This window comes from Myotis myotis, unplaced genomic scaffold (assembly GCF_014108235.1).
Source record: "Myotis myotis isolate mMyoMyo1 unplaced genomic scaffold, mMyoMyo1.p scaffold_m19_p_14, whole genome shotgun sequence".
Taxonomy (NCBI): Eukaryota; Metazoa; Chordata; class Mammalia; order Chiroptera; family Vespertilionidae; genus Myotis; species Myotis myotis.
Window position 1 is genome coordinate 24409777 of NW_023416318.1, and position 10675 is coordinate 24420451.

General features: G+C 34.2%; 1 protein-coding gene across 6 annotated transcripts in view; it reads left to right on the forward strand.

The window, feature by feature from the left end:
• Positions 1-9660, forward strand: part of PPP4R3B (protein phosphatase 4 regulatory subunit 3B) — a 54100-nt gene extending 44440 nt beyond the window's left edge. For 2 of the 6 annotated variants that reach the window (XM_036334514.1, XM_036334509.1), the window contains 5 exons: positions 1007-1146; positions 1468-1652; positions 3481-3683; positions 5277-5323; positions 6632-6817. In XM_036334514.1, coding sequence (XP_036190407.1) covers positions 1007-1146; positions 1468-1652; positions 3481-3683; positions 5277-5323; positions 6632-6686 — 630 coding nt within the window. In that variant the 3' untranslated portion in view covers positions 6687-6817. Of the gene's footprint in view, positions 1-1006; positions 1147-1467; positions 1653-3480; positions 3684-5276; positions 5324-6631; positions 6818-8007 lie in introns of those variants that run through there. The other 4 variants (XM_036334515.1, XM_036334510.1, XM_036334511.1 and 1 more) reach the window with 3 other exon arrangements.
• The last annotated feature ends 1015 nt before the right edge of the window (positions 9661-10675 follow it).

Consider the following 10675-nt stretch of genomic DNA (forward strand, 5'->3'; position numbering starts at 1 on the left):
CTATCCCTGTGGTTGATTTTTGTCTTTCTGAAAATATAAATGGTTGATAAATGTACATTGAATCCTAAAATTTATCTTTTTGTTGAGTGTACAACACAGACCATTTTACATAGATTTCTAATTTTTCTTCTTGGCTTTTTTTTTTTTTTTTTTTTTTTTTTTTTTTTTTTTTTTTGAGATGTCCAGGAAAACTCATTTAAAGACTTAAAATCCTTTATGCAGTCAGATTATGGTGGATCATTTAAAGAAGTGGCCTGTGTATTTCTTACTATAGTATTAAAGTCCTAAATCACAACTTTAATTATTTTTAATAATGAGCCTGCTTTGTACCCATTCATTGCAATGATCATTTAAAATGGTTCATTTGGAATTTATAAGTTGTTACTACCAGTTTATTTCACAAATATTATACCATTGGAAGGAAGACGGGGAATGAGTTATTATACGAGTTAATACTTTATCGGATCTGTATAGGTAATGTAGTCTGAGGAATCTATGTGTATATTTTAGGCAAGGCTTATCCCATTTTGATAGGATGTCATGTTAAATGAGAAGTCCTTAAGTAATACCTAACGTTTATTGAAAATATAATTTCAAAATCTGCTTTCTAATTAGTTTTGTGCTCTTGACCAGGCCATTCAACTTCTCTTAGTGCCTCAGCTTCCTTTTCTATAAAATCGGTCCAATAAAGCTTATTACATGAAAGTGCTTTTTAAATTATAAAGTGCTACATAAGTGTGAAAAATGAACAGAAGGCATAAATTAAATACATTTACTTTTGAAATGTTCTTTATAATCCCCCAAAAGGGCTCCAGTGAATTGCTTCTTTTTTCCAAGTTTTCTGTGGAGTCCTGGCTCATGTATAAAGAAACTAGAACATTTATTTTTGGAAGGTGATTTTGAAACACCTTTTTTGATCAGTTTTGGAATTATTTTTAAAATTTTTAAGTCTTTCTCCTAACAAGCATTGTATTATATTTGAAATCTAAATTTTGTGCTTATACAGGAAGATATCAAGTCTCTTACTGCACATATAGTTGAAAACTTTTATAAAGCACTTGAATCGATTGAATATGTTCAGACATTCAAAGGATTGAAGACTAAATATGAGCAAGAAAAAGACAGACAAAATCAGAAACTGAACAGGTATTGTTTAAGTATATTGCATTTATAGCATATAAATTTATGTCCAAAATCACATATAGTTGGATTTGAAATTTACCCAGGAATTTTCTTACCATCATTAGATAGGACAGGATTATATGTAGGAGTGTAGGATATTCTCCCTATCCCAAATTTTTTATATGAAAAATTACTGCTCCATATTGTAACTCAAGATAAATTTTAATTAATAAATATTATCCAACTAAAATTATTTCAGATCCTCTAGGTCATACATAATTATTATCAATTTTAATCATATGAATTTTAAGTCATTACTCAATATGTATGGTATGTTTCTTACAGTGTACCATCTATATTGCGTAGTAACAGATTTCGCAGAGATGCAAAAGCCTTGGAAGAGGATGAAGAAATGTGGTTTAATGAAGATGAAGAGGAGGAAGGAAAAACAGTTGTGGCACCAGTGGAAAAATCTAAGCCAGAAGATGATTTTCCAGATAGTTATGAAAAATTTATGGAGACTAAGAAAGGTATTAAAATTTTGGATTTTTAAATAGTGCACCCTCTTATAACTAATATAGAAATTATTCATTTGCTTGTAAAGGTCTGTCCATGTTTATACAGCATAAAAGACATAAAGTTTATGCTGAATCATAATTTTCAAATTATGTACTTTTTCTAAATTTGTTTGGGATTTCTTTTCATGGTTTCTTTGAAGCTTGCCATTTTACGATAGTCTTCATTTGCTATTTAGAAATTGCATTGCCTCCTTATGCTTTTCCTTCTGTGAATAGTCTTGGCTTCTTTTCTATTCTGAGTCTCCAATAATAACAAACACCATACAGATCCATAGAAACTTTCCAGAGCTCTCCACCTTTTGCTGCCAAGGAAACTAAGCTTGAAGTCACTTTGCTCTTTGAAATTTTAAAATCATTATAAACGTTACTTTTTATTTATTTTTTTATTGGGGTGACATTGGTTAATAAAATTATATAGGTTTCAGGTGTACAATTCTATAATACATCACCTGTATGTTGTATTATGTGTTCACCACCCCAAGTCAAAGTCTCCTTTCATCACCATTTATCACCTCTATACCCTCTTCTACCTCCCCCCACACAAAAGTTTAATAAAGATACAATATCAAGAGAAATAAAAGTAAAATTTCCCATCTTTCCAGAGAATTAATCACTATAATACTATATCCTGAGAAATTACCATTATTGGAGTACTGTCCTGCATATATCATCTAAATGTTTAATAAAAATTTATATCTTGAAAAGGAAAAAAGCATTTTCTAGACTTTATATAAATTTGTGATTTTGAACGTGAGATTTCTAAAGGTATTTCTTATTTGTTAGGTTTCATTGAGTTATTACATTTTTCCCTGAAATTTGTTCTCAGCCTCATTCATTTTCCAATCATTAATACCATAAGTTCCATTTATTTTAGGCTTCAGGGGCAAATAGCCTATTAAAATGTCCTAAGGAATAGGCACCTTTTAGTAGCCAGATTCTTCCACTTTTACTCATTATAGGCACTGTGCTGAAAGAGGCAATGAGGCAAAACTTGAAGTACTATGTCCAGTTAATCTTATGTAATAAAAGGCTAATATGCAAATTGTCCCCTCAACCAGGAGTTCAACCAGTGGGTGGGGCCAGTCAGCCAGCCACCCGCAGCCCCTCCCCCGGCTAGCCCCACCCCCGATTGCCCCCACACATACCCTTATCAGGGGCAGGGCTGGCCAGCCAACTGCCTATGGCCCCTACCCCCATCCGGCCTGGCCCGATTGGCCCAATTGGGGTGGGCCGGCCAGACCCCACCTGTGCATGAATTCATACACCAGGCCTCTAGTCATATATTAAAAAAATAGTAGCAACTAGGTGCTAAAGGATGGTAGACACCTATCTCATAAAAGAAACCCACACAGGAACCTGGTATAGTAAGGCAATAAAAGGCTAATAGACATGATCATATCATTTTCTTTAGGCATTTGAAATACTAACTTGTGGGAAAGATTATTAGGTATTTACCATAGAAGTAGAGAGAGAGTGGATGCTGCAGGGAGACAAAGAGTCAGGCAATTAATGAGTCCTTGGAAGTGTCTTGGATCCAGCTGTGTAGAATTCTACCATAGGATGGCTGATTTGTTATATGATTCTTAAGGTCCTTTCTAATCTTGAGATTTCTAAGATTCCAACTAATAAAGACATCACTATACATATCATACTCTTCTACTCTTCTAACTCTTATAAAGCAAAGACAATGTTTTCTAAGTTTTTAAATTACTGTTCTTTTCGAATGCTTTGACTTAGCAATATTTACTGATATAGGTTCAAAATTTTACTTTTGTTTTAGCAAAAGAAAGTGAAGACAAGGAAAATCTTCCAAAAAGGACATCTTCTGGTGGCTTCAAATTTACTTTCTCCCACTCGGCCAGTGCTGCAAATGGAGCCAACAGTACAAACAGTAAATCTGTAATGGCACAGACACCACCAGCAAGTTCCAATGGATCCTCTTCCAAAACGGCAACCTTGGCTTCATCAGTAACAGCCACCAAGGTATGTGAACCTTCTCTGCACATAAACTTTTCTTGTTTTCATCTGTAAAAATTATGTTTACTGAAGAAAATTTGGATAATAAAAATAATCCCAAAGAAAAAGTTGCAAAAATCAGATAATGACTGCTAACATGTGATTGATTTTTCTTTAGTATGTGGGTTTCTTTATCTGACATATAATTGAGGTCTTTCTATACAGTTTTCTATCCTGCTTTTATGTCTTTACTGTAATAACTTATGTTATTAAACATTGTTGATGACTGTAGAATTTCATTTTACTTATCTGCATCATAATGTTTGTAAGCATCCCCTCCCTCCAGTAATATTTCAGATATCTGTTCATAGTCTTGCCTTTTAAAAGTTAGCTTATGTTTTCTTCCCCCTCCCCAACCCCCCCGCCCTCCGCCTGCTCGCCCGCACTGCCCTATGTTTTCTTGAAATGAATGAATCTTTTTTTTTTTTTAAATATATTTTATTGATTTTTTACAGAGAAGAAGGGAGAGGGATAGAGAGTTAGAAACATCGATGAGAGAGAAACATCGATTAGCTGCCTCCTGCACGCCCCCCACTGGGGATGTGCCCGCAACCCAGGTACATGCCCTTGACCGGAATCGAACCTGGGACCCTTGAGTCCACAGGCTGACGCTCTATCCACTGAGCCAAACCGGTTCGGCGAAATGAATGAGTCTTTAGTTAAGGATATTACCTTTTGCCATTAGCATAGCAAATGTATTTCCCATTGGTTACTTTTTTTATGAACAAGTTTAAATTTTATATGAAACTTTTTTCTTTCATTTACGTTTTTATTATATGTAACCATCCTTTTTCCAAAATGGAGTAGCTTAAAATAAAAAGGCATAAACATAGGGCAACTGTTAGTGAAAGGGTAAAAGGACAAGATGTGGGAAATGCCATAGTAGAAAACCTAACTGAAGTAATGCTTTTTGTTTTGAACACAAAGTACAAGTCTCAGGTTTTTGTACTTTGTGTTCAAAGTACAAACTGTAGAATCCTTATTCAGTGTTAGAGTGAGGTGTGCTCTTAAATTTTATTTACAGAAGTAGCATTTTCAATGGGATTCTACTGCTTTTAAAACACATTTTATGATTTTTTTTTACTAGAAATTTTAAAATTAATTTTCACTTTTTGATAGGACAATTTAGTATAATATTGTGACACTGTATTAAAGATATTTACTGTGGAGTTATATTGTTCGGGTTCAAATCTTGGCTCTGCCTTTTACTAGTTGTTTGATCTTAAATAAATTATTTAATCTCTCCGGGCCAATGAGAAGAACCTATTGATATGGGCTTCATATAAGGAACTACAGCAAGTGCTCTGCTTTTTTCAGGGAGTGTTATGTGTAGTTTGGTTTGGTTTTTTTTTCCTGGCTTGACAGTCTACTATACCTGGCAAGTAGAAACTTACCTGTCGGTGTTCTGAGAGCCTAGAGAGGAAAGAGAGCTTAGAGTGAGGGTGGGGTGTGTCTGCTCAGTTTACAAAATTTCAGTTCTTCCATTTTCAACCTGGTGCTTTACCCTTGCCCTTTCCTGTGCCTGAAGTGCAGAGCCTTTCTGGTTCATTCTCTTTGTAGTTGGTGGTGATGGGAGAGCAGAAGTCTCCTGGAGAAGCGGGATGCAGGTGAATGGATTGTAGAATTGAGGACTCAGCTGTCTGTTTTACTGACATGACTTAACTGTCTTCCCTGCTTTCCCACGTGTTTTGGTGCCTTTACTTCCTATTTCTTTCTTGGGTTAAGTCAAATCAGATCTTTCTTGACATTTTCCTTTGTTAAAAATGAGTTACTAACTCTTGCCTCTGATTTCTCTTTCCCAAAAATGCCTTGATAGCTTTTTCTGTTTTCTCCTTTCTTGTATCATCTTTGTTAAAATATACCTTTTCAAATTTCTTTTGTATTTGTGTGTGGTGATATTTTGTTGTTGTTGTTTCCTTTTTTAATTTCTTTGATAAATGCATTTACTTCCATTGTTTCCTGAAATCTCAGTAAAATCAGTCTTCCAGCAAGTTAGCTTGACCTCTCCTCTAATTATACAAATGTAATACTTTTTAAAAGTTAGCACTAAAAAGAAAAAAGTAGATGAATTTTATTTATGAATACAGATGCAAAAATCCTTAACAATTTAACATATCCATGTGATATTCCATATACAAAGAGGATTCTTAATCAATGCTGTCAGATATTTGTTTAAAAACAGCACATTTATAGCTGTAAAAATCTGGAATCCATTCAATTCTTCAGAGTATGCTTTTTTTTAAAGTTTTTTTTTATTTTTATTTTTAATTTCAGAACATCCTGGGTGGTCACTTTAGGTGTCTGAGTTTGCAAGGCCAAGCCAGGCCTCCACACAGGCCTCCCCGGAGTGGGTCAGGTTAGCATGTGGACCTCCCCCCTTTTTTTAAAAAATATATATTTTGTTATTGATTTCAGAGAGGAAGGGAGGAGAGAGAGAATAGAAACATCAATGATGAGAGAGAATCATTGATTGGCGGCCTCCTGCATGCCCCCCACTGGGGATCAAGCCTGCAACCCAGGCATGTGCCCTTGGCCAGAATCGAACCTGGGACTCTTCAATCCGCAGGCTGATGTTCTATCCACTGAGCCAAGCCGGGCAGGGCCAGAGTATGCATTTTGGATTATAGACTTTTTACTTCCAATATTTCACATTTTGTATTTTTATTCTTTTTATAGTAAAATGAGATTTTTAAAAAATGTATATGAATTTGTTTATGGTGTGTGTGTGTAGATAAGAGATACAATTGAAAACTAAATTTTGTAGCTGTGTTTTAAGATAGAATATTAATCTTAAGCAAATAAATTTTATTTTTTAAAATTTTTTTGAGTTTTAGAGAGAGGAAGAGAGAGGAATATCGATTTGTTGTTCCACTATTTATGCATTTATTTATGCTTCTTGTATGTGCCCTGACCAGGGATCGAACCCGCAAGCAATCTTGGCATATCGAGGATGACCCTCTAACCAACTGAGCTACTCAGCCAGGGTTGGGGGGGAACATTTTAAATGTTAACCATTTGGAACTGAAAAGTTTGTACATTATGATACATAATCCTAAGCATAATTAAAAGTTGCCTTGATAAGTTGCTATCATTTTTGTGAATAATTGACTATTGTCTTTTTTTATGCTGAAATTTTGTTTTCTACTTCCTCCCGTCCAACTTGTTTGACTTAGAAACCAAATAAACAAATAATAATGATGACAGTAATAGCATTTAATATCAGTTATTGAACTGACTATATAACAAGCACTGTGCCAAGGACATTACATGTTTTGTTTTCAAAATAGTTCAATAAGGTCCAAGTGTTACTATTATACTAATTTTATAAATAAGGAATCTGAAGCATAAAAATCACTTGCCCCCAAGGTCATGTACCTAAAAAGTGGTGGCATTGGAATTTGAAGTCAGGAAGTCAGACTACAATCAATATATTCTTAACAATTTAGCAATACTACTTCTTGCTTATCAAACTTAAGACGTGTGTTAAGCTGAAAATGAAGCAGAATGATTCTCACATGTTTTTAGTTCACAGGCTTTCAGCTAACCATTTCCAGCTGCTCCCAGGCCTTTGTTGATTAATATTACAGTGTTTTAGTTATATTCTGGTAAAGTGTTAATTCCAGATACCTAGATTCTTTAGGTACTTAGTGTTTGAAATGAGTACAGTGCTTACAGTTGCCCCTTTAACCTGTAGGACAAGTGTATAAGTTTCATGTGACCCGTTTAAAATGAAAGCAAAACAGACGACATACAATTTTCTGGGTAAAGTGTCCAGGCCTTTAATAGGATTTTCAAAGGGGTTCATTACTCATAAAAGGTCAAACACCTGAATTACCTCATTCTTACTTTTCTTTTGGTTAGAAAAAGGTAGCCCTAACATTTTTATTCATTAGTGTTTAGGACCCATTTCATGTGTTTACTATTGTCTGCCATTTGAAATCACTATACTTAGTGATAAAATATATAATGAGGAACAGAGACTCAGAAGAGACTTCTTGTCACTGACTGGCTATTCTCTCTAGTTTAAAATTAGAGAAATGAACTAGTTCCTCTCCAAATGTCATGATTCTTTGTCCAGCCCTTCTGTTTAGAAATACTTTTCCACAGTGAAACTTTGCTGAATTGAATTGTGAGATAGCATTAAAAATCCAAAAGAAATAGAAAGGTTGAGGATAATTGAGAGTGCCACCTTTTATAACTAAGTGTTCACCATTTCAGGCAGTTCCTTTATCAAATTCAGTATATCTATTTAAGTTACATGTTTTAAAAAAAAATTTTTATTCTCCAATAGGGAAGTTTGGTTGGTTTAGTGGATTATCCAGATGATGAAGAGGAAGATGAAGAAGAAGAAACATCTCCCAGGAAAAGACCTCGCCTTGGCTCATAAAATACTTACTGGGGACCTCCTACATGTGGTCTCACTAAAATGCTGCAACTGTTCAATGAGCTGAAAATCTGAATCAGAAAGCTTTCTCACTTGAACTTACAAATATACAAGGAGTAGCAACAGACATTCGGTATATCAGCAAGGAGAGTTTACTTCTGTAAAAAAAACACAAAAAACAGGCTTCCCAGAAATTTGATCGCTTGCTAGTAATTAAGGGGTTTGCCTTATAGGCTGACCTAAAAATAAATAAAAGGTTAATAGCCAGAACCTGGGAGATAGCTTCTCAGCAAGGAAGCTCTCAGGTTTGGGGATGGTTTTAGGGGTGGGACAAGGTTGATAAAATAATATTAATACAGGGTTGCTCCAGGGAGGTATCAATGTAGAAACAATTATAAAACTTCAGTTGAAAACCCAACTTATATAATGGTGCTGGCCATGTTCTTTTAATCAGTTGCCTCTTTTTAAAAGAAATTTTTATGGAAAACAGATTCAACTATCATTTAAAAAAATGAAGCTGTTGAGACCATTTCTTTGAAGATTTAACAGAAATTCAGCCTTTCCATGTAGGTAGAGGGAAGTACACCCTGTATTACAGCACATGTTGAGTTTTCTACACCAGGAATTTTCGTATGTATTTTGATGAAAACAAGCTGGATTCAAAATGGACAGTTTTGTTAATGTAACTTGAAAATCAGCACTTTCGGAGATAACAGATGCCAAGAATCAGTACAATAGTATTCCAGAATGATTTTCTCCGGAAATGGAAGTAGATTGAACAGAATGTTTTCTACTGCCTACCAGTACAGTCTTTTGTGGAAGACACTTTGAAGTTACTTTCTGCTTTTTTAGTAAATGGTCTCTCCAGAGCTGCAGGCAATTTTTAAAGTGTAATTTATAAAGACTGACATACAAAGAACAGTGCTGAATTAAGCAGAACTTAATATCTAGAGACCATGTTCATCCAAGAAGTTACTTCATTGTCAGAGTCAGTATGCAGCACATGAAGCTTTTCCATAAACAAACAAGGGTGTAATATGAAAGCTGCTTTTTTTAAAAGAGTAAAAGCACATTCCATGTACGTAAATGATTTTAAAATAAGTTGAGGCAAACAGTTAAGAGGTTTTTATTTTTAGAACAAGCAAGTTAACTGTAAATATTTTAATGTTAGTTTGCTCATTTATGATCTGAGATAATGCTGAGGAAAAACATCCCCCTAACTACAACTTAATGCATTGGGGGGAAAATTAAAAATAGTAATTCCAGCTACTATCTTCAGGTCACCTCTGTAATGTGTTATGGGTCCATTTTTCTTGGAATAGTTTAAACTAAAGCAGTTTTCCCTGTTTTGGAGATTTTGTAGTTAATTTTAATTTTGGCTATTGTTTGGAAAAGATGGGCTGTCTGTGTAGATATGAAGTATAGTTTTTCCATAAAACAGATGTTTATTTTGTATTAAAAATACCACTGTACTTGTTTTACACCATTTGTATACATGTGGTGATATTAATGCTGAACTGTACAATTCAGGAATTAAAATGTGACCCTGTAATTCTATGATTGTTGTTTTTGTTTGATTTGTTGTAAATATAAGTTAACTCCATTTGAGATATGTCCATTTTACAATTAACTTTTGAAAGGCAATAAATTATCCATATTTATTATAAACCAGTAGGTCACACACCAGTCTGAATGAAAGAATTCTAAACAAACAAGGGTCAGCTGCATTTTAAATATCACCAACTCTATTTATATAAGGTGTGCCTCAGGCAAACAAAGTCCCAGCACCAAAGCATCACAACATGGGGCTATTACAATACCCTTTTTTGATTATAGGTACACATAATGAAAAAGACCTTCCACCTCATAAGGCAAGTGACTTAAGATCATTTGAACCAGGATCAGTTACATTACCATATGAATGCATTTTCTTTCAAACAAGTTTACACTTGACTTTTCCTGATTAAGTAGTTTTAAGTTCCAATAGGAAGTATTATCTTTATAGCTTATGAAGAGTTTAATTTTCCTTTCTGAAGAACTGTCATGAGTCCTAAACATTTAAATCATCATCGTCATAAAAACCTTTTCTTATAGCACAAATGTGAATTTTTAATTACAGGTTAACACTTTCCTTAGTTCATATGCTCATCCACAATGATATGAGAACAAGACTTAAAAACAGCCCTTAAAAGAATAACTGTTTAGATACATGTTAGCTGCTCTTAAATGACTACCCTCAGGCAGAGCAGGGTTTGTCTACCATTACTGTCACTCAGTGAAGCAAGCCAGAGCCCACTTTTGTATGCACAGCCTGAGGTTCTCTTAAAATTATATCTGTAAATGTGTATCAAATAAACTATTTTTAATAAAAAAATAACATGAAACAGATTTCTGTGTTTTAATCACTAGTTTTTCCTCTTGTCCACTAATAAAAATGTAAGGAATATAACTTAATACTGGTTTTCTCTGCAGGTTGAAGGTTTGTAACTAAACTAATTTTGGTATCCCTTTTTAAAAGTTTGTAGATTTAAAGAAATAAAATGGAATTATAAGTCAAACCTCAGAAGTGGCCCAT